Source organism: Pezoporus wallicus, unplaced genomic scaffold (genome assembly GCF_028554395.1).
Source record: "Pezoporus wallicus isolate ANWC-B61680 ecotype Strahan unplaced genomic scaffold, APGP_CSIRO_Pwel_v1 contig_5069, whole genome shotgun sequence".
Taxonomy (NCBI): domain Eukaryota; kingdom Metazoa; phylum Chordata; class Aves; order Psittaciformes; family Psittacidae; genus Pezoporus; species Pezoporus wallicus.
In genome coordinates this window covers 8,286,666-8,311,447 of record NW_026642361.1, presented here as the reverse complement: position 1 = coordinate 8,311,447, position 24,782 = coordinate 8,286,666, and the positions used below count along the sequence as shown (strand labels likewise).

The following is a 24,782-nucleotide window of genomic DNA, read 5'->3' as shown; positions in this document are numbered from 1 at the left end:
TAACACTTTGTGTCCTTTTCACAAACTCTTGTATGTTCCATATTAGCTTCATTAAGAAAAAAGGATTTTTTTGGTAACAGGTTAAAAGCTGTAAGCAGCAAAAGCGACTTTTTGTTACAGCACTGTGTTGTACTGACAATTCATATAGTAACATAAATAAATATATCATAATTGCCTTTAAGACAGCTGATTAATATCAAGTAATTGAGGCGTCTAATGAATGATGGTGTTGCCCCTAAATACTGCCCTCAGGTCATACTGCATGACTGCAGCAGAAGAACTTGGCAAGCTACACACGGGTTGCATAAAAAAAAAAAATAATTATCTTGGTTTCAAGAGGTGCCACCGTAAAAAAAAAACCAAAAAACACAAAACAAAACCCAAACCACATGGCTGTTGTGTCATAGTGAAAATGTAACTCTCAGATATAAAGGACCTACATTTTCAACACTATTTTCAACACTGGTTTAAATACTGAAGATTTAAATTGGGATGGCAAGTCTTAAAACTTGGGCCACATTAGTGTTAAGTGAAAGGACGCTGCATGGTATCTACAATCACAATTTTTTAAAAATGTACACTACAAACTATAAAAAAATAAATCATTTTACAGAACAGTTTCTATACAACAGGTGGGAGAGATTATGTCTTGCCCCAGAAATCTTTCCTCTTCTGAGCTCGTTCCAGTATCTGAGATGCAAGTGAGCTAGATGCTGCCGAGCGAGCAGAGATCTGAGACAATCTGTCATCTGTAAGGAAAGCAACAAGGGGAAAAGTAAATAGGAAGATTAAATATACCTATTAAAACACAGTTGACACTCATGGCAGATGTCAGAAGTACAAATATTTTTATGCCCTCTTTCACCATGGGTGCTAAAATAGTACCACAATGCACCTCAATTTTATTACTTAGTAACTGACATGCTGGAGAAGAATCTCACTAGAAAACTATTACAATGCTAGGTAAGTTTAACATAGCTACATGCCCAGCTCTTGACAAACTCTATAATGACATCCCTATGGTCACCTGGGAATTGCCAGATTCTCCAAGTCACCTCTGCATTTACTTTCCTGCATCAGAAGATCTCAGATATTGTTCCTCTGCCACTGAAGTCTGTATAGCCTAGCCTCTGATAATAACACTTTCATGAAAGTAACCCACTGCTTCAAGCAAAGCAGACAACCTTAGAATAACACATGACTAAATACCATAACCTATGTTGCCAAAAGAGCTCTTCTGTGCCAAACCCAGCTAGTGCACCACAAGCTGTTAAAAGAAATGTGTCTTATGAAGAAAACAGGAAATTTAATACAAAGACAACAAGAAGCATGTTTTAAAATTGTACTTTTGAAAGGTCTTCCTTTGGAATACAGGGACTACTTTCATCCAGCAGAACTCTTAAAATTAAGCAGCCTAGATGCTGCTTCTCTGATAATGCATCACATTATGCTACTGCAGAAATGCCCTCTATGAACAATGACCTTAATTACACCCGTTCTCCAGCAATAGGTTAAGAAGGACTGTATCACTACTTTCCTGCCCTCCCTAGGGGAAAACAAAACAAATTTCCACAACTCGACCCAAACAGAACTTGTACTTTGCCAGTGTTTCAATTAACTTTGCAGCAGCATTTGTAAATTCTTGAAATACAGTGATCCAAGCAGCCCATAACAGGCTCACACACTGTGCATAACAACTATATTCCCATGTATGAGAAAACCACTAACTGCACTTCTGCAGATAGACATGTCGTTGGAATAACTCCCAGGTTTGTATGTACATGAACAAATATGGACATATGAAATATCTGTGAGCTGGCACACTTCACCTGTTTCTGAAAGCTTATACATCATCACTCAGCTCAAAGATAAAAAATTTTAAAAAAAGAAACAGCAGTTATAGCATTTAGCCTGTGTGCAGCAAGCTTGTGGGAAGCTGCAGAGTACTATAGGATTTTGTATGGTTTATGTAGACACACAGATGCTTGGCTGAGCCATCTGCACAACCCACATGTTTTCCAGACAACTGCAATGAGTAAAATAGAGAATCACTCTGAACCTTGGTTAAAACCAAGCAGCAAACAAGCATAAGGGCTACAGAAAAAAGCTTCTGGTTGCCTTGGGGTGTATTTATAAATAAACTGCATTCAGATAGGAACTTGCTCTGCCCCTACTCTAATCTAAACCAAACACAGGTGATTGCGACTAGCACAGCACCACACCAATCTCAACCTCATACACCATGCTAAGAAACAATATACAGCAATAGTTCAAGCTAATGAGGCTACAGTGCCTTTAGTTGACTCACACTACTGAAACACTTTATGTCTGCCCACAAAAAGGCCAAGATGTACCGGTGGGCTGTGCACTGACTGCTCCTCCAGATAAAGTTTACAGTAAAGAGAAAAAAAGGCCAAAACAGCAATCAGAATAACAGGATGCCATAAGTACCCCTAACAGTCTGAGCAGAGGAACAGCTGTGAAAATTCAAGTCAGAGGAAGCATTTTATGCTGCCTATCTGGTGCTGAAGTCTTACAAACAAAATCTTTATCTTAAAATTTGTGGTACCTTTCAAGTTGCATCCAAAGTTACTGCAGCTGTGAGCATTTTGCAGTTTGCTTCTGTTGCTATTACACAAAGGCTTAAAAACGTGTGGGAAGAAACAATTTTAGGTGGGGAACTGAGCAAGCTCCAGTAACCGTATTGAGTCACAATGGTCTATTTAATTTTTGGTCGCATTTATACTTTCATATTCCTGCTTCAGATTATTCGGATGAACACTTTCAAATTATTTTGATGAAATATAATACAATGCAGTAGATATTCATGCAAACACATAAACCAGTATGAATTACTGCATTCAGAAACCTCTCACATTAGTGCAAAAGTTAAAATTACTCTAGGTAATATACACATGATATACAACAATACTTCGGGACAAGAAATACCTTCATCCTTATAGTTTCTTTCCTGAAGGGGTAACTGGAATGATCTCATTTTTGGATTGCCAACATTCCCTAAGATTAAAAAAAAAAAAGAAAAAGAAAAGAAAAAGAAAAATATCAAAGGAATAGTTTTTAATCCTTTCAAAATAGACAAAGGATAATATTTCATTTTACAACATTTAAAAATGTTGCAACATTATTTCCAAAACATGAGTCTTATAAATAGAAAACATACAAAAACCTCCACTATACTTCTTTAAACTGAGGTAAAATAAACTTATTCTACTGTATTTTTCTTAAGGTACCTATCTTTGTGTAGATACTACAAGTTACTTAGTGACTTTCACTTAGCGAACTTGAGGTGCAGAGCTAGAACATAGGACCAATTCTAACCTCCTTCTGAGGAAAGTCTCTGGATTTCACCATCCCATTTAACCTGACAACTACTCCTTCCATTCTAGAGCAGAAATACTACTTTAGTTTAGCTAATCCTTATAATGTGAGGATTGAAAATTGTGGGACCTTAAGCAGCTCTAGAAAGTCTTTCTGGAATGGAGTCAAGCACATAAACTTTATTTTGACTAAGAAGTGAAGGATTCTTTTATTTGTCATGTCCCCAGTGGCCCTAAACATTGTTTAAGATCTCTGAATTGTGCCAGCACAAATCCCTCCTCAGCCAAGAAAAGGTTTCTCTCAATACCCAATAAATCATCTATAGATGGCTTTTTTGTTTCCATATGCTGCAGAAATATTTAAGGAGCTTATCTCTCAGATATCCGCAACTCCTGCAAAATAACACTATACCATAAAGGTACCCAGTTACATTCTGCTGTTGATAACTGCAGGTGGAAAAGCATCACAGCATCTAGTTGCAGCATAAAAAGATTAAAAACTACAACTGTTCATGCTAAACCAAATTAATTCTCATAATGAGTAAGTACTTATTAAAAATAATAAGGCAAAATTAGAAAACAGACCACTAGAATACAATGATATTAATGGAATCTGAAACTAATGTGGAAAGTTGTACACATTTCCACAGCAAGACTAAACATGTAATAGAAGAGCTTTTGTTTACAAGCAACACATTCTTCGTAGAGTGTAAGTCAGCAATCTCAGCACTCTCTTGGCCCGAGCATTGCACTGTAGCCATTCCTATCCTGCAGCACTCTAACATAGTCAGTTAATACCCCAAACCCACCATTGTGCTGGAATTCTGGATCTTTGAGAGTCCCTTGAATACGACAAGAAGGACTCCAGCAAGGCATAGAACAGCTTTTGGCTGACTTCTGCACACGAGGTGTAGAGGAACACCCTTGATGGGCTGAAGCAAAAGGAGCTTGCTGATCAGAAACCCTGTTAGGAGGCCACTGATCCTGTCTAAGTGGCAGAGGATCCAAAGTTCCCAGCCCAGCAGGTGGAGAGGTAAGGAGCGGCACAGCTTCCACTTCCACATCAGGCTAAAACACAATAGAAAGAAAATAATTAAAAAAACACCCCAAAACCAAACTTCTTCTATCACAAACTTGCTTCTATCACAAAACATGCTACAGGGATGTATGCAGCAAAACGCTCGCTGTCTTTGTAGAACACAGACTAAGCACAACTTGACCTAAAAAAAAACAAAAAACCAACCAACCAACCCACAATTTTGCGAGGAAGACAGTTAAACGACTCCTAAATGTTTCCATTTTTCTTTTATCAACAACGCAAGCTGCAAAGTAAAAGAAGCACAGAAGTAAAGGAAAGCAAGAATGAAGCTATTCTGGCACATGTTGTACACAGGCACCTAACCCTTTTTGAACTTCTTTCAAGTCAAGGAATCTGGACTGTGCCCTATGTCAGTAACTTTAATGTGGCGGTTGTTTTTTTTTTGTTTGGGTTTGGTTTTTTGTGTGTGTATTTTGTTGGGGGAGGGCTGTGTTTTTGTTTTGGGTTATTTTGTTTTGTTTGGGTTTTTTTTAATAGATCCTGTGCATGTAGCAGAAAAAAACAAAATGGAGCTCATCCAATCTTACTCCAATAGCCTCAACTCCTTTGCCTGATGCCCCCCAATAAATTCTTCATTCAGACATCAGCCTTTTTTAGTCACAGATGCTGATTTTTTTTAGACTAGTAGATGACAACTGAAGAAAAAAAAATATTAAATAACATACTAAATAAATTATTTGCTATTAATTAGAAAGCACATTCCAAAATGTAGAACTGTAAGTCTCTTTTGTGGCTCACCCGGAAGGACCTTCTTTTTGAAGCTTCTCTTGCACCTTGCTTAGCTGAAGAAGGGTCTGCTCCTAAACCTCGTGTTCTCTGCTGTGAAGATGAAGACTTGAATTTAGGAGGAGACACTAGAACCGCACCTCCTGTTGCAGTGGAGAAAATGAAAAATGCTTTATAAGCTTAAATAACCTAATAAACTAATTCATACATGTCTTCTTTTTTTTCCCCCCTTTAATTCTTGAAATATTACTTTGCGTTTAAAAGTCTTTTTACCAACAACTGGGGTAGTGAGATCATGATGAGTCCTCTGAGCTCCACCAAGCGCTCTCAGCTTCGGGGTTGGAAGCCTGCCTCCTGTCCTTGAGGATACAGAAGAAGAATCTGACACAGCTGCAGAAGAATTCAATACTAAGGCATTCTCACTGGAAAAAAAGAGAAATGATTAAAGGATTAGCTAAGGACTCAAGAGTCTTGCACTTGAGCTTTTTGTTTCTAACACATTCCTACAATGAAGCCTAGGGCAAGACAGTTAGGTTCATAAAACACCAAGAGCCTGTAGCCAAAACATCTGCTTGCAACGGGAAGTCCTGGATTCCACCCCTCAGTCTCAGTTTATGTCATTTTTTTTTATGTAACTGGGTAACATATATAAATTGTCTCAAGCTGCAAGTACAGGCTCCCTCTATCCCAATAAACCTTGAGTGTATTGCTACACAGTAGCAGACTCAACAGGAGACCTGGAAAGAGCACTCCCCAGAAAATCTTAGAACCCAGTTGCCACCTCAGAGGGGGGAATATGGGTTTGACTCTTTTCAGTCAATGTGGTAGAACTGAAACCAAGTATCCCACATTTATGCGACTGCTTTAGCCCCCAGGTTATTAAATGAATCAGCAGTACCACTTCTGTCTTCTTTCTCGAGACACATTTCAAAAGGAGGTGGGGGCATACTCACACTGTGCAAGTAACCTGAACCTATGGCTGCATGCTAGACATACTCTGAGGACATTTAGGCAAAGAATGCCTCATTTCTAGCTCTCAAGCAGACTTAGATAACTTGCAGGGGTTAAGCTGCTCTGCATGGCCAACCAGCTTGGTTGGGATTTGGTTTGTTTTTTTCTGGGGAGTGGGAAAGGTTTAAGAAAAACAGATGCTTAAGTACAAGACTAGCATGTATTCTATCTTTTCAGTCCTATCAATCCCACATGGCCTGTCTGAAGGAAATAGTAAGCTTTAATTTTCAGTACACTTGGCTGCTGTGTAATGAACAGCCTAAGAAGCCCATATTGCAAATTTTATAGTTTTGGAAGAAAACCCCCAAAACATTAGAACTGTTTGCTTCTACAAACTTCTGTCCTGCAAGTTAGAAATCCCCTATTCGTAATGATCAATCCACTCTCATCAACCAGCTTAATGCCTTGGACTTTCCCATTCCTTATCATACTGTTAAAAACAAAAGTAATGTCACACCAACTTATGCTCTCTTAAGTAAATCTGATTTTTAAACCAAAAATTAGTTAACCTGAAAATTTCTGAGATGTTAGAGGAAGAGAGTCTGTATATACATCACAAAAATGTTCAGTTACCCTTCTATTTTCTTGTCTTCATTGGCATTTTTATTGTTTTCTTCTGACTGCTGAGCCAAAACTGCTGCTTGTTCATCTTCTTTTTCTCCCTCTTCTGTTGATTGCCGATTCTCCCTTTCTTCAGTTTCTTCTTGCTCACCCCAAACTAAACGCCTTTGGACCGGAACAGTTACAGCATCTGACATATCTTTTGTCTCAGCGCTGTCCTGGTGTGGCTGTTTCCTCGAGTCAGGCTGCTGCTGCATTTGTGGGCTTGGTGAAGTCTCCTTTTCAGAAACTCTAGGTAACAAAGAACACAGTGTTTCATACCGTTGATTTGCATGATATACACGTCTATTTGCATGATATACACATGTCTATGTAGAACACATTTATCCAGTTCAGCCTTTCTGCCAAAAGTATATCTCAGATATTAAAAAGTAGTATAGTTGACATGATGAATGGTTAAATTTCCACTGAAGTTCTAACTGATGTTTAAGCACAATCCATCTTCAAACTAGATTCTGTGAAAATTCTTTCTGGATTATCATTTCAAAAACTGTAATGTAAAATTAGGGCTCTATTTCCAATTTAAACAACAAGTTAGATTATCAGAAGTGCTCAAAAAAAAAAAAAGTTCAGTATAAAGGGACAGCTGATAGCACATTTTTGAAAGGAAAACAGTTTAGAAGACTCCTCTCTAGGCACAACTTTTTGAAAGTGTTAAATTCTTAACTGCTCACAGAAGTCAGTGCAAATTAGCCCAGTGCACAGAAATGAGATCAGCAAGAGGATCTGCATTTCACAGGCAAAAAACCAAACTGATAGACCAAAAAAATTACACCATACTTAGTATCACACATAGTGTAATAAATACCCTTTTACATGTAATCCCCCAACCTTATTAGGGCATGCCAATGGGTAGATCTCTCACACAGAAGACAAGTAGTGCATGCACGGCAGTGAAAGTGGTCTACAGACACAGGCATCCAAGGCACGGTTTTAAATATCAGATCTCAAATAAGACAACAATGGCTTTTTCTTGTCCTCCTTCCTTCAACAATAGTCTGTACATTTTATTAAAATACCAATTCTGAATTTTCCTAGCAGTATCGGCCAATTCTGATGGCCTTCCAAGGAAGGAGAAAATGGATGTACACCATTCCAGTTCCTAAAACTTCATCTTGGAACTAAACAGTTTCTAAGACTCAACCACAAGATTAATTAATCCTGACAAGAACACTGGTAACATCTCAATAGGCAAAACATACTTCATACCATTCCAGCGGAAAGAATAGCATTACTTCCGTATGAGTCAGTGGGAAATTCCTCCGGACTTGATGAGACAGACTAAGGTTGCCACACTAACTATGCATTTGTGGAGAATTATAAAGGAGCAACCTTCTCTCCTTTCAGAAGACTGGACTGTACCCCATTTTCCACTTGAGCACGTATCGACTGATATATATATGAAAAGGTAAACGCCTGCATCTGTTCTAGAGAATTTACATATCACAGAATTGTAGAACAGCCAGGTTGGAAGGGTCCTCTTAACACCATCTAGTCCAGGCTCTGGGGAAAGGGGGCCTAGATGAGATTATTGAGCACCCTGCCCTATCACATCTTGACTCCAGTCAAACATCCAAGATCTTTCAGCTATGCTAAGCTGATATTCATCATTTTGCTCCATTTCAAAGCTTCACTATAATAGGCAGAAATAACAACCTTACCCAGCAAGATCTAGTGCTCTGATGTTGTTGCTGATGCCTTCTTCTGAACTGGAATTTGAGGACACATCCCAAAGACTGTTATTATCAGACAGGATCTGATTGAGATGGTCTCGGGAGAAGTGAGTTCCCTCCACTCGTTGCCTGTATGCCTTTGCTCTTTCTCGAAGTTCTTTCACCTACACATCAAGGCTTCATAAGTTGCATGTTTGTTTAAAGTTCACCAACAGGCTATTATAACATATTTGCATTAGCTAATAGCAGCTACAGGAGAAAAGCAAATTACTTATAATACAGAGCCATTCACAGTACAACCATTGCATGCTGCAGTAAATGCAACAAAGAGAAAGCAAACACAACAAAAGGGTGTATTTAGTAAGCGTGTTTGAGCCATGTTGCCAAAGCAAAATTGTCAATTATTCATTCAAAGAGCACAAAAAGTTATGCAGCCACTACAAATAAGTTTTGTGCTGAATTCTAATCTTCCCATCAGACACAGTGCTCCAAACATCAAAAACAGGGACATAGATGGAACCAACCTCCATATACCACATGGAATTTAGGGTGTTTTGAGAAGCCTAAAGAGAATACAGAATAATTTTAAAATTTCTTATTTTTCTCTCAACACTGTATTGTTGTTACAATTCTTGTAACTTTACTTCAATCTAAGTAAGAAATTAAATAAAAAAAACCTATCAGCATAGCTCTATGCTGCCTCCCTGAGATTCAGTAAAAAGCTGTAAAACAAATACATCAGTACTGGTGTTTCAACAGTTTTTGCCAACCTGGATGAAATTCATCTAGATTTCTAAGCATTAACACATAAAAATACATTCACCGCTAGTTTATGATTATTTCAAGTCAACAGCTCTATGTGCATGTGCAATGCTAAGTTTCTATGCTGTGAACATTGCAACTGCCTCTAGCTACATTAATCTTAGCTCAGCCAGGAGCTGATGAGAATTCTTGGTGCTATTTTATCTAAGACATAATATCAACATTTCCCTTCTAGACTATCAGTAACTAAGAATGAGACACAAAACTCTTCAGATGTCAGGTTTAGTCTTAAAAAAATAAAAGTGAAGCTCTCCAGACATTATACTCCTAATTATACGCAATCACTTTTATGGTTAAAACTACTTAAACACTCACACTGTCTTCTTTCACCCAAACACAATTAAAGTGAAGGAAGAAAAAGCAACAAAACTTTTACGTTTAAATTATTAAAAATAACTTTGTGATACTGTGTGAATTCTGGCTCACTAAAAAATGGTTCATAGGAAGCATTTTATCAAAGAGCAGGAAAGTAGTACTGACACTTCCTCTAACACATTTTTATAGCTTTTCTTATTTATTCTTCTTTCATAATAGACTTCACATTGTTCTTCCTGCAAGGAACAGTTTGGCCCAATTCCACTAAACCCACTAAAAGAAACTGGATGCAGCAGACAGAAATCCACTTAGCCCACACCAGCTAACATCCCATAATTCAACCTGAGAAGCTTCCAAAAAACAGCCCATTAAAAATATATGCTTGTCACTTTAAGAGGCAAATTTAAAGTTAGAGGTGCAAGTGATTTACTGGATTATTCACTTGAAGTAGAAGAATGAAAAAATAATTATGATAGCCACAACAGAAGGAATATAAATCCAGAGCAACAGGACACTGCAGGGAGGGGAAGAATACTATGTCTCCAGTGAATTGTGAAGAAGTACAAAGGACAACCATCTCCTCCAGTGACTCAGGGGCAGCATTATCTCAGAAGGACACTGGCCCCAGAGCCCCCTGTGATTATGAATTGCCCACATTAATTTTTCAAAACCATAACTTAAAGCAATTTCTTCATTCAACTGCTGGAAAGCAGCCCTTAATAATACATTGTAGAGTAGCAGTCTAGGAGTAATAGCTATGCCTAACTAAGGTCATACCAGGATTCTATTATGGTATGGTAATAATCGGCATTATTATGTACCTGCTGGAGCAAGTCCAGAGGAGGGCCATGAAGAAGATCAGAGGGCTGGTGCACCTCTCCTATGAAGACATGCTGAGAGAGCTGGGGTAGTTCAGCCTGGAGAAGACAAGGCTCCAGGTACCTTCTAGCAGCCTTTCAGGACTTGGAGAGAAATCCAGAGAGGGACTTTCAACAAGGTCACACAGGGACAAGAAAAGGGCGAATGGCTTTAAGGTGACAGAGGGGAGATTTAGGTGACATATTAGAAAGAAATTCTTCTCTGTGAGGGTGGTGAGACACTGGCACAGGATGCCCAGAGAAGCTGTGGCTGCTCATCCCTGGCAGTGTTCAAGACCAGGATGCACAGGTCTCTGAGCAACCTGGTCTAGTGGAAGGTGTCCCTGCCTGTGGCAGAGGGGTTGGAACTGGATAACCCTTAAAGTCCCTTCCAACCCAAACCTTTCTACAATTTGCCTGTTTGGGATCAGAACTTAAGAAAGTTTGCTTTGCACCCAAAGTTACCCATGTGTGCTCCCAACTAAGAGAGCAAACAGATTGGATCAGTCAGAGCTTATCATCTAATAACCACTTACATCAAGCGAGAGTTGTTCTGTAGGCTCCTTTGGCAAGGGGTGAATGTTAAGAACCCACCAAATGTTGAGGCTAGATACAGTTTTGAGGAACATTTCATGTCAGTGCACTAGTATGGGAACAGGTATGGAATCATGTAGAAACCAAAAGGACTGTTGGGCAGCCTATACCACAAATGGCCGAAGTACTTTTGTTGCTTTATAATAAAACTGATGCACTTGACACTTTTTTTCAAGTTATGAAGACTTTTATTAATCTGATGTTAACATATTTCTTAACTGGCTGGATTCCTTCTTATGTCTCAACTGTGAATGAAGTATTTTATTCAGACCTACTATTTTAGCCATACTTGATGCCATCTTGTAGTTTTTAGAACAAAAGTATTGATGGATGCTGCAAACAAAAAAAAAGAAAGCCTGGCCAAGAATTGGGTCTATCAGGATTTTTATTCTTGTATTAGAGGTTTTAAGAAGCAACCCTGGTTTTCTTCCAACCTCTCCTGAAGACCAGAAAATTCCAAGCTTTAACCTTGCTCCTTGCTTTCACTACTCCCACAAAAAGCTTCTTATTAAGAACTATAACCATCAATCATACATATGAAAATATTAACAATAGCAAATTCAAAAAACTCCATACAGAAAAAAAAAGTCCCACACAGTAACACATTTACACAAGCTAAATACTATTCTTTGTCTACTAGCAAAACTAGTTTGATAAGCTGTACTGGTTTTGGCTGAGATAAGGTAAAATTCCTTATAGTAGCTCCTATGGTGCTATGTTTCAGACTTGTGCTGAAAACAGTGTTGATAACACAGGAATGTTTTCCCTATTGCTGAGCAGTGCTCACACAGAGTCAAGGCCTCTTCTACTTCTCATCCTATCCCACCAGCGAGCAGGATACGGGTGCACAAGAAGCTGAGAGGGACACAGCCAGTACAGCTGACCCCAACTGACCCAAGGGACATTCCACACCATATGGCATCATGCTCAGCATATAAAGTTGGGGGAAGAAGCAAGTGACATTTGGAGTGACAGTACTCATCTTCCCAAGTAACCACTAGGTGCGATGGAGCCTGACTCTCCTGCAGACGGCCGAACACGTGCCTGCCCATGGGAAGTGGTGAATGAATTCCTTGGTTTGCTTTGCTTGCACAAAAAGCTTTTTCCTTTACCTACTGAACTGCCTTAACCCAGGAGTTTTCTCACTTTTACTCTCCCGATTCTCTCCACCACCCTGACACAGGGGACTAAGTGAGTGGCTGTGTGGGCTGCCTGCTGACTGGGGTTAAACCATAACATACGCTCACAGGCATGGGACTTCAAGTCTAACAGACAGGAGAAATTCTGATTGTCCAATTATAAAATGCCTCTTTTATATGAGCTCATATTAGGATCTAATGTAGGCATGCATACATAAAAATGTGTATGTAATCAAAAATGTGTAATTTAAGCACATGTGTCATCAATAAAATACTTGTTATTATAGTCTTAAAATTAATTTGGCTCTTTCAGCTATCCACCACAACTTCAAGCAGAAAGCCCTAAAATCTTAATTCTTTTTTTAATTGTTCATGCCTACTGCCAAGTGACTTGTTTCCAGTTTCCTGCAATTCCCTTGTCAGCAAGAAAACCTCTGTGGAAAGTCAGACACATCCTAAACACTTATCTAAAGTGTGATAATTTACTGGTTTCCCATACACTCTAAATGCTGCAAAAGTCTTTGGAACTAATGAAAATCTCTGAAATGCTGCAAAGCTCTGAAACACAACCCATAAAGGATCATGCCTGGTAAAGCAGAACATCCATTGTCTACTTGCAGTTTTCTCATTCTCTCCCTTGACTATACTGCAGTGACTCCTCCCACCTGGCTGTGCCACAATCTATTCCAAGGCAATGCGTCCCTTTCCCTTTACTTGCTCACTAGTCAGTTGCTCTTGAAGCTGAGCACTGCTCCTGACTGTTTTGAGTGTTACTGATACAGCAGCCAGTCTCCAAATTAAGGTCTTACATACCAGAAAAATGACATAACCTTCTACAGAAATACACTGCATACCACTTTCTCAGGCTGCATGCAATAGTTCAGAATATTCTACAGCCTTCATTACAGCAAACCCAAACCATACAGCAATACATATAAAAAAATAAAAATGTCACTTGTTTTTAGTCCTCCAACATCATCTTGAGGCTGTTTTCACAGAACGGATTACCTTCTGCAGGCATACAAAAAATCTGATTATGAATCATCGCATACTACGCTACAGTCTTAAGACCCATTTTGCACTGAGTATTTTGCATGTATTAAATATACTTTTTTTTGTCTAAAAAGAAATTTACTTGCTAAATTAAGTCCAGTGAGAAACACAGAACTGAATGCTACATTATTCCTGCAATTGTCAGAAAATGTTATTTTCAATCTCAAAGCCCAACACTATAGAGCCATCTGCTCCAGTTCTACCTTACACATCAGCTTGGTCCCAGCTGACAAGGAAACTCATGCTTTCAGGTAGTAGCACAGCATCTCATAAAGGCTCCATAAGCTGGGAGAAGCCTAAATCAATTCAGTGAAAACTAACAGTTGCAGAACTAGCTCTAGCAGTTTCTTAGCAGGCTGCTAACAGTACTGATTTTTTAGGAAATCATGTGCAATAACACTGCTAAGAAATCCTGAAGCCAATCAGCATTTTCAGAGTTCTGTCAAGGGAGTTCTTACATAACACTGATCACAGTTACGGAACAATCTACAAGAAAATATGTATATTGGCTGAAACTTGCAAGAGAAATTCTCAATCTGATATCATGTAGGACTGAATTCAGCTGACTGCTTTGAATGGATTCAGCATGGCAAGCTAACAAACTGAGCATGACTATCAACCTGACCTAGGCTGATAAATATGCTGGCATTTTCCTTTTATTCCTTTGGAATCGCTTAACATCCAATTCTACAATTTGAAAAATTCTGCTTGTTAAAATCTGGCTCAACATCAATGCTGATGTTATCTGGTCCAATACTCTGTTCTGAATGATTCTGACTGTAAGGGAATCAAAACTCCTCCTCACTTTAGATGTCACATTTATATATTCTTTAAGTCAGAGCATCTCCTCTTTTTCTTACCATACATTATACTGACTTGACAGAACCTAATTGCCTTTGCATACTCACCTTTGGGAGTATTCTGATCTCAAAACTGCATCTTACAAACACCACAATTCAAAGACTTTTGCATCTATAAATCAAAATACAAATCATACTCTGGCTGCAGGTGTTTTAAGAATACTCACCTGGTTGGGAAATTTACTCCTAATACGAGACCACGCTCCATCTTTGTAGAAATACTGGGCTGGAGACAGAAATTTTGCCCTATATTCAGTGTTCATCTTCCTAAAAAATCAAGAATGAGAAGAGGAAAACACAACAGAAAGAATAAAGCTTGATATCCAGAATACTCTTTAAGAACACACTTAAAGTTATACCAACAATCATAAGTATACTTGCACTTACATGCCAGGGCTAAGATGTGAAAAACACCAACTCATCCATAACAACACAACTAGGAAAGTGAGGAAAAAGTCTCTTTCGCAGTTGGTGGCTCTTCAAGTAGTTACTCTTCCCGTTTTTTTTCCTCACAGCCCTTCTGTCAGAAGCTTTTGCCCTGACAGCCAAATCAGCACAACACAATATACACGTAAGACTCAATTTCTTGAATGTAAAGTGCAGCATTTTGGTTTAAGTCACTGATGGTAGTGCATTTAAGTAAAAATGCCTGGTTTGGCACTAATGGGTCCGAGACATTTCCTTCTATGAACTCCACTCTAAAGGCATTCTGCATATGGGTGGGGTGAACTGTTGGGGCTAGAAACATCTGACTACCAGAACAATGGTCAGTATAATTCATCCATGTCCTACTGGCTTTGATTTACAGAAGGCCTCGGTACTTGAAAAGATGGATCCATTTTCCTTTCTGCCACACACATACAAAGAAAAATTAACACCATCTAACCTATAGCAGGCAATAAGCAATACTTCAGGTCTTTAAGCACTGAACTGAGAATTTATCAGCTTAAATCTGAAGAGATTTTGGTTTTTAATCTTGCTTTAAAACATTACTAACTTTAATATATTCAGCACTGAGAGAAAACACCCTCTTTTTCAGTCCTTCTTCAGAAATGGATCATAAAAGCCTGAAGTCAGAGAGTAAAATGCACTTTATAAAATGAAATATACCGATAAAAAAAAATACCCAAACACTTTTTGTTCAAAATTTCTTTCAATACGTCCCTTTCTTTGAAACTGACAGAATTCCTTCAGTTTTGGTTGCAGAACTAATGAATTAGTTCAAAAACACATCACTGCTGTGTCTTGATGCCAGTCACTCTGCTGCAAAATCAGGCCACGCAATGCAGCTTGCATCAGAAGTGACAGTCCTGTCTGCATACTGAGAACTTGTACATTTTGACAGCTATCTGCCCAGTGAATGTTTTGGAGACTTTTGTCTTGTGCTACCACATCAAAGGCATAAGAGGCAGAAATCCGTCCTTAAATGAAAAGAAGCCATAGCAAAATATCAAGAACTTTACACACTACTCACTGCAAAACTATTATCTTCTACATAAAAAAGCTATAAAAACCAGAGTCGCAGGTTTTAACCGTACTATCTCCACTCATTTTTTTCATGAAGAAATTTTATGAAAATTTTCACAGAGAAATTTTCACAGAATTTTGAGTGATTATTTTGTAATTATCTCCCAATATCCAACAGCATTCAGACCTAGGTAAGTCTCCTCTTCCATGTATAATCTAATGCCTAAAATCTAACAGAAAGTGAATAAAAGCAATCACTGGGACATACATTAAGCACAAAGGCAGAAGAAATGAATTAATTTATGGATTTTAAAACCTGCATCCATTCTGGGCTTTTATTTCTCTTGGTGTATCTCAGATGTGTGGAAAACGGAAACAAGTTCAGTTACTGCAATGTAGGAATGTGGCAAAAGAAAAAGATACCTTAATAGCACTCAGTAACATATAATTTCATTTCCATGCTTGTCAAGATTACCCTAAATGGGACCAATTTCTCTACTTCCCTTTACCTCATGTGGTTGCTTTTGTTACTCCGGGACAGATGGTGATACAGACTAGAAAAAACAGACATCAAGTACAATCATCACAGTTTTAAGGCATGAAGCAAGCACAGGAGAGCAGTTTAAAAGGTGAATACAACTTCCAAAGCACTCACTGAAAGTTTAGCTGCACTGCAATGATTTAATGTCATTCGTGTTAAATGTATTAATAGTAACATTATTGCATCAGAAGGTTCAACTAAATGAGTATGATTAGAAAGCTTCCACTTCACAGAGAAGGAGATGGAAATTAACAATAGGTTTGGATGTACCCACATGAAACTCAATCCCAGCACTGCGAGGGGGCATTTGCTCCTGCGACTGCAGCATGGCATGGCTTCGTCCATCATTCGAAGTACTAGGCTCCTGTACAACTAGTCACTAGGCTAAGTTTTCCTATTTTATACATACCCACGACTTGAATGTAAAGAGAGGGGCTTTGGATTGATATGCTGCTTATTTTTTTGTTTAGGATGTTTCTGTTCTGATTTCCCTTGTTTTGCTGCATCTTCTGCTGGCTTTTGAAACGGTTCTTCCCTCTTACTCTAAGGCAAAGATAATTTTAAAAATACCACATTAGCTATCAGTCTGAATCCCCCTGTACTCCTTTTGACATCCAGCTTTCACAAAAAGTACATTTTTAGTTAGATGCTTAGCGCACTTAATACAACCAAGAATATTATATTCCTTTGTTAATACAAACATAAACTAGCAAAACACCAAAGCTAAGATCCTGACTGCAACATTCAGTTACTTAGATGATCCCCTCTGTACACTTTACAAAATGAATTTAATACAAAACACATAAATAAAATAACACAATACCTGTGTATTCTAACCTGAGCTGTGTAAGACTTAACACACATATTTCTGGAATTTGTAATAAAAAAAAACCCAAACCTAAACACCAAACCTCTTAGCTTAATAACAAAGCAATATAAAGGAATTTATTATAAACCAAATTTTTAATTTGCTGTCACTCTCATTTATAAAAGGTCAAATTGACTTGTTCAATTTTCACATCAAAGATAGGTTTTTTTCCTCGCTTATTTTATCCTCTCGGAAATCTCACGCATGAATTCTGATTATGCAAGAGATCTTCACAGATACTGTTCAGATTCAAGAAAAAAACAAAAAACAAACAAACAAAAAAACAACAAGAGAAACATCCCACCAAAATTATCAAAAACTTTTCCAAGACCAGAATACAGCTATCAGTATAAACAAGAAGTGTTTTAGACACTCCCACCTAAATTCCCTTCTCATATATTCTCTTCCTTCATTAGCTCTCTTGGGAAAACGTAACCTGAATTTCCAGTATTAAAAACACAGAAATGCTTCCTGAAAGCCTCATGTCATCTTCTAAAAGAGGTAAAAGGAGACATAAAATTCCTTATTCCCAGGTGAGATTTAAAGCACTGGGCAGGTCTCAATTTTAAATTATGAAGCCTCCAAGTCAACAATCATCTTTATCTTTGAATCTGGTATAACAGCCAGACCCATCATTTCTAAAATCTCACTGAAGTCTGTCCAAGCCAACAGCAAGACAAGGAAATGCAAGGCTTCACACAACCATATTACTTCCATAAAATACATTTTAATGTTTTGAACTGAGTAACAAAGCCTACATAGGCTACACAAGGTCCTGTTAGAGCCTTGTGCTAAATACAATTAATTACCTTTCTACCTTTCAACTTATCAAGGCAAAGGGAAACGAACCGTAACCCTTCCTCTATGTTTCTTCAAATTACAACTATGGGCTGAAAATCAGTTCTAACTGTGGCATCTTTCATACATCAAAATATTTGTTTTTATTCACACTGTGTCTGATTTATGAGATCCAAAAAATTCCAGACCCCCCCCCATCCAGCCCTCCTGCATACCAAGAGATTAAAGTGGTACCAATAAGAGTACAAATCAGAGATTTACATTTCAGAAACTGTTCTAATGACTAAAAAGCAAGTTTCAATTAAAAAAAAAAAAAAAAAAAAAGAGAGAAAAAAGAAAATCCACTTGAAAGCTCATAAATTAAGGTGTCAGGAAAAACACACTGAAAATATCACTGTAAACTCAACAAATGCACTACAGAAACTACAGAAACCACTACAGAAACCCCGTAAGAGCAAACAGAGCTGCAGAGTGTTATTATTTTTAGTCTTTTATAGCAAAACCACTACTGAGTCCAGCTCTAAAATGTAACTAAAAAAATTCAACATAAGCTCACCCCTGCATTCTAGAAAAGAACAAATCAAAATGACACATGTATACTAACGCCTTTCTTTTAGGGAAATATTTACTTGTTCACAAACCGGAAATCCTTTCTCTTCTGAACCACCTCTCTCTTGTGGACCATTAACAGAAGGAGAGCTTTTGAAATTTCTCTCACATGCAGTTTCAGAAGTAATTGCAGGAGTTTTACCTGCATTGCAAATAACCTTGGGAGGGAAGAAAACAAACAAAGGTGTGATTTGCTTACCTTAAGGCTAAATTTTCAAAATCAGTTAACTAATTCATGCAAATACACTCACATATGAGCAGAGAGACAGTTGTGCACAAATACATCATGTGCAGACTAATTAACTTCTAGGACAAATTGAAAACAAACTACATCTGATAAAAACACATTTAAAAGTGACCAAGTCAGACACAGTTAAACCTGTGGTTAAACGTTGTTCTTACTGAAGTGCACCAACAGACTTTCATGTTCATTTGGGAAGACAGTTCACCTTCACAGTTTCATGTAGGATCGTATTTTTTTCAAGCATATGCCATAACTTTCCTATGAGTCTTAAGCACATGTGCAGTCCATAAGTAACAGACAGCTGTTCTGTGTTTTAGAATTGGATGCTTAAGGCTTGGGTAATTTGAGCTACCCACTATTTTCCAATCAATACTGTATTATAAAACAAGGTAGAGAATTTGCCTAATATGTGGTCAGGTATCATCTTATCATGGGGTGCTGAATTAAAAGGCCATGCCATATGTCACAAGCATACGCTTTCCCCAGCTTTGCTATGAGACTTTAGGTCTGACTTACAACCTAACTTGGGTAACTTCAATATTTCCACAGAATCTCTTCAAGGGAAAGGTACTGCCATTATTCAGTATTCAGATATATTCTCCATTATATCAACAAAAATCTAACAAATACCAGTTTGTTAATACGTATAATTTTTATCATGAAATTCTAACCTTAAATTTAGAGCCTCCAAACATTCATACATGTTAGGATTTTCTCTAAATTTTATTTATCCTATGATTTACAGTGCCTACAGACTTATTCTTACAGCTTTTTATTCTGTATAAGCTGTGAAAAAAGTCTGCTCTTTCAGATTTTAGTCTTTCTTCTGAAACAGCACAATGTTCACAAGCATCAATAATGAAATGTGTAAGAAAGTGCACCATTTGTAGTAATCCCACTAATGTATATGCTCCTAGTGAAGAAACAGAAGACAAAATAAAAGCAGAAGTGCCTATTTCATACTGTAAAATGACCAAAAAACAGGCTGATTCTTCTAAATCCTGATCCCAGTAACAGTGAATTGAAAACACAAAGCAGTCTCACAACCAGAGTTACTCTTTGTGGTCTGATTAGAAATAGCAGCATTTCCAATCCTACAAAGTTCAAAAACTCATGAGACATATTAAAGTGCCACAAGAGTATCATAAAATGAGAAGACTCCTCTTTTAAATATAAGTGGCTCTTATGAAAGAAAAAAACACTAGAGATGCACTTTAGGGCTCAGAAGTATATACACAGAGATAGAGACTGAGTAAGAAACTGTGGCAACCCATAAAAGACCATGAGAATAAATAGTGAAACCTGAATTATTTCAGTTGAAGACATGTTGTTGCAATGCAGAACACCTGAACATGCCTCTGTTATTAGCTATATACTACCTAACATAAAAATGGTAAAAGTGAAGGGTAACATTGAGTAGGATCTTAGAGCTCCTAAGGCAAATTAATGCAAAAAGAAGAAAGCGGTCCCGTTATAAAGGACAAAACACAACGAGGCATAAGGAGAACGAGTAACTAGGCCTGACTACAACAAAGAATAATAAGAAAACAGATCTAACTATACTGTACTTTTGTATATTAAGGAGGGAAAAAAAAAAAACAAAACATGTAACAATATTCATGTTTGTCATTCCCCTGACAGAAGTGGAAGAAAGGAAATCTCGGAAGGTAAGCACCTTTGCTGATACAAAAAGAAAGTATTCATTTACTTTTTGGATTCTTTAAAGTTACCTGTTCAGCTGCAAGTATCGGTGACTTTTCATGAGGACTCCTCCAAACAAACTGGCTTTGATATTCAGAATTTCTGGGGAAAGTATATAAACGTGGAATATTCATGCCTGCCTTCCTCTGAAGGACTCTGTGAAGCTGACAACAAGGAAAAAAAACCCACTGGTGTTCCCTTTCCTACAATGTCTGGCAAGTCAACTATCTTTCAATGCACCCTTTCAAACCAACAGTTTGGGGTTTGGTTGTATGAATTAAATGAACGCAAAGTGCATTTTCTCATTATAGCAAACAACCCCAACGATACAGAATTGGCTAAACCCTTGTTTAAGTGAAATCAATAGTGATGGCACATGAAGGGCAAATTCCCATTGACCTAAGTTGAGCCAAAATCTGGTCTCACAAGTACTGTTCTCCCAACAACAAAGCTACAACATAGAGTATCAAAATACAGAATTAATTAGAGAGTTAGACAATAGAAGCTGATGTATGTGCATTAAATTATTTCAAGTATAAGATTAATAATTTCTAAAATGGCCAATTAAAAAGACTTTAAATCTTCCCTTACCCCATTACCCATTTTTTCTAATTCTTTTTTTGGAGATGAAAATGCTTCATTTTGATTTGGTGGAGCTGCAGATGGTGATTTTTTCATGTTGTTTTCTGCAAGGGCAAGAGCTGTTTCACCTCTCAAATCTACTGAATGTGACCGAACTTCTGAGGGAATTCTGGGTCCTTTTGGCATTTCAGTATTTTCCCCATTCACATCATTCACATTGTTGCTGTGGCCTGCATGCAACTCTGTAGTCCTAAGAGCTTCAGTTTTGAGTGGGTCATTCAAATCACAATCTGCTGTCCATTCAAAGTACTTTGAAATCTGTGGATTATGGTAAGGCACCCTTCTCTTGGAAATGAAGTTTGGTTCTCTTGTGGTTCCTGAAAAAGACATATTAGGTTTAATAAAAACATTCTATTGAAGACTTAGTTTATTCTTGTAATAGAGTGATACTATAAGTTTATCATAGAACTTATTAGAAAAAAACTATTTTAATATCCTTGAACAATGACAGCCTATGAATTATGGGCACAGCTGTGAAATTCTCTCTTCCTTCCTATTTGTGAACATCTTTCCTTTCCACTAAAGAGAGGCAGGAACATGGTGCTCCAGGACCATGGTGGATAAAACCCTATAAAGCAAACACGGCCACAGGACAGCCTTTTGCAAATTGATTCTAGGAGCTGAACAATAATAAAACTAACACAGCCAGTAAAAGAATGCAGTTAACACAGATGCAGAATAACCAATCTGCAATGCTAGAGTATGCCAGAAACATTTCTCATTACACATGCACAATATCTCTGAAGAGGTTCTTGATGATTGTGACAGGACAGTGACAGACCCTTATCCATATAATACAATGCTGATTTAAAACCATCTCAGATAGCTGGTGACTTTTTCCAGTTTGAACACCAAAATAACTTCAAAACTGTAAAAAGGCTGTGACAAAACCAGCTATCAAATTATTTTAAAGAATTGCTGGCCTTGGCAAACATAGATGAAAATAAAATTACCCCACCATTTTAAGAACAGGATTGAATGACTGAAAGCATTTAAAGTGGGAAATCATAATCCAACTACAAAGTACTCAGCTGTGACAGAAAAATAAGTGAAGGCCCCTAACTGACTAATGAAACACTTCCTAGGCTAGAGAGAAACTTCTATGTCATGAAAATCTACGTAGAAAAAGAGAGAAAAAACAATGGTGACAGGTATGCAGAATGTTTGGATGTCTACCTACACATACAGGTAGTAGGAAACAATTCCAGTGGAAAAAGTCTGAAAAAGTATCAGGGAGGAAGTCAGAGTACCTGCAGCTGTTAACTTCTTGGGGTGATGGTCTAAGTCATCCTTAAAACTGCTAACTATGTGTTTCAACTGGAAGAACTGTAAGGGAACTATCAATGACAATCTGCAACTCCTATGAAGTGGCAAGAGTGACATCTGAAGATGCAGATGGTTAAAAGACCAGAAAAAAGGTGTGAGTGAAAATTAACACAAAGATGTAGGAAAACTACACCAAGCACAAAAAGACTGCTACAACATGAGGAGGTAAAATTTTTGTATTTCTAACTCATGACTTTATTGCAAGTCTTGCAAAATTTGCAGTTTAGTTTGACTGGTAAAGAAGCATTGATTACAGTTTGGAAAAGAAGTTAATATGTTTAAATGTTCATAAGTTGTGGAACTTATACAGGTACCCATAGGCAGACCCACGTGCTAAGGAAAGCAAAATTAAAAAAATACACATTTTGCAGTAATGGAAAACAGCAGTAATGCATATAAAGCATATTAATTAGGAAGATTAAGTTATTTATTAAAATGTCTAGCATCTCAACTAAAAACAAACCTTACTCCCAGTGGTTGGTTCTTAATTACCAGGCTTTAATTTGGAACCTTTATATTGTAGGAATGAATATACTGGACTCTCAATTACACAGACTGTGTAGTGCAGTTGCACTAGATTGCAAAAGTGCTACTGCAGTAATTCCTATTTTTACTGCTCCTTTTCAAAGCACTGCAGTTGTCAGCACCCTCCAGCTTACTCCTACTCCTCAGCTCCCTACAGGCCTTTGAATCCACATGCCGTTTCCTTTGTCTTCTACTTCCCAAGCCTGCATTTTCCTGCCACAATAATGTCTACAACCCCTAACCCCTATATTACAGAACCACAACCTTTTCCATTCAATGCTCATCTTTTTGTTGTGTTGTTTTCTGTTAGCTGTTCCTGTTAGTTTCCATAACAATTTTACTTTGTAGCAATTTTGCCCAAATGAGTCTTCCCTTACATACAGAATTTTACTTAATGTTTCCATGCTCCACAGTTAACCCAGTGTCTCCTTCTGCACACCCTGTATAGGTTAAAACTACATGTGTGCTTCATGCTTGAGACTTGGCTTACGCTGCATGTTAGAAACCATGTGTTTTTCAGATTTTAAAAGTAACACTAAGATTAAAAGGCATAAAGAATATGGCATCCAAAGACATACTCTAAATGATGACCAAGAATATATCTTTACTGTATAAAGTGCACAAAACACAAACATTACCAGCTCATTGTGGCCATGTACTCAATCACAGCAAACCTTTCCAGGCTTGCAGCCCCACCTCATCCTTATCAGAGCCAGCTCAGATTTGCAATCAATGGGGCAGCTTTTCAGGGCACTTGCTTACCCAACTGATCTGACCGAAGTCCTGCCCACAAGGATTTCTGCTGCTCGAACGGACTACAAAACTCTGGGGTTTTCCATCTGAAGTTTCTGTTATATTCACTCAGCCCCTGCAGTAAACAGAGAGGTGTCTGTCAAGTGACCGGTGCACATCCTGCTTCCCTGCGTCTGTTGGCAACAGATCTCCATGGGGAAAAACACCAACAAGGCCGCAGCAGGATTCAGCTATACATATGCAAACAGCCCTTCTTTACCTTCCCTCCGAAGAGCAAAAACTACTTGACTGCTATGGAGAAAAAGCGCGGAATAACACCATGCACAAAACGTACGCAAAAAAAACTTGTTTACATTTTTAAGTGAATAAAGTTTCAGGAACAAACACAGCCAGAACCCGCTGTCATCGACACGACTGAACTGTTTCCGTCTTCATTAGCTCCTTAGCGCAAAGGTCTCCCCTTTCCCGCCTCGCCGGTGGCACCCTATAAACGGTTGAATCCCCTCCCTTCTCCTGCCGGCCGCAGAGGCCCGCCGGGGTCGCTACTTCCCTCGCCCGGGGCCCGGCCCGCCGGGGTGCGCACACAGACAGACATGGATACACACACCCCACCGCCCCGGTCTTGGCCCGGCAGCCCCGCCCCGCCTCACCCTGAAGCGTACGGGCATGGCGGAGCGCAGACTACCGGACCGCAGCCTTCAACGCCGCCGCTCCCCTGGTAAACCCGCCGGCCTCGGCCTGCCACGCCTTCCCTCTCCTCCCCTAGCCTAGCCTCACCTCATGGAGCGCCTGCGCGGCCGCCCGGCAGGGGGCGGGGAGTTCCGCGCTTACCAGGGCCGCCGGTTCCCTTCGCCGCTTTGCCCTCGGGGGCCATGTTGGCTTGGGGCAGTCGCTGGCTGTGTTCACAGAGCTGCTGTGTTGGCTGGGTGCCGCCGCCGCCGCCGCATTATCCATATTAAAACTCTTTTCCCTTACCTGCGGCAAGATAACCGTGTTATGTCGCCGGTATCGTGTGACTGGGGAAGGACGATGGGGAGCCGTGTGCGCCCACCGGCGTGTCAGCAGCGCGGGGCACTTGGTGCTAACGCAGCGCAAGGGCAAGGGAATACTGAACGCCTGGTTAAAAAAGAAATGCACGTCCGAACTCGCAGCACTATATTGCTACAAAAACAGCATTTAGAGAAAGGAAAAACAAGTTTA

The 24,782-nt window shown here is 38.7% G+C and overlaps 1 protein-coding gene across 4 annotated transcripts; it reads right to left on the bottom strand.

The window, feature by feature from the left end:
- Window positions 1-458: 458 nt before the first annotated feature.
- On the bottom strand, window positions 459-24,297 carry MDM1 (Mdm1 nuclear protein). 4 transcript variants are annotated; one of them, XM_057429412.1, is made up of 15 exons: window positions 24,233-24,297; window positions 23,592-23,697; window positions 20,928-21,295; window positions 20,366-20,500; window positions 18,412-18,549; window positions 16,526-16,659; window positions 14,276-14,375; window positions 8,993-9,031; window positions 8,457-8,632; window positions 6,748-7,026; window positions 5,437-5,585; window positions 5,176-5,306; window positions 4,148-4,406; window positions 2,950-3,018; window positions 459-749 (listed from the first exon to the last, which is right to left on the bottom strand). In XM_057429412.1, the coding sequence occupies exons 1-15, from the start codon at window positions 24,248-24,250 to the stop codon at window positions 643-645; spliced, it is 2,208 nt and encodes a 735-aa protein (XP_057285395.1). In that variant the 5' UTR covers window positions 24,251-24,297; the 3' UTR covers window positions 459-642. The 4 variants fall into 4 exon arrangements, with proteins under 4 accessions (XP_057285395.1, XP_057285396.1, XP_057285397.1 ...); XM_057429413.1 differs by having other exon boundaries at window positions 18,424-18,549; XM_057429414.1 differs by lacking the exon at window positions 8,993-9,031.
- Between the last annotated feature and the right edge of the window lie 485 nt (window positions 24,298-24,782).

Excerpts from the sequence above, each read along its gene's own strand:
- MDM1 (XM_057429412.1), bottom strand. Across the intron at positions 21,296-23,591 it reads ACTTCGGTCAGATCAGTTGG|GAACCACAAGAGAACCAAAC; the intron begins GTAAGCAAGTGC and ends TGTCTTTTTCAG. Across the intron at positions 9,032-14,275 it reads GGAGTAAATTTCCCAACCAG|GCTTCTCAAAACACCCTAAA; the intron begins GTGAGTATTCTT and ends TATTCTCTTTAG.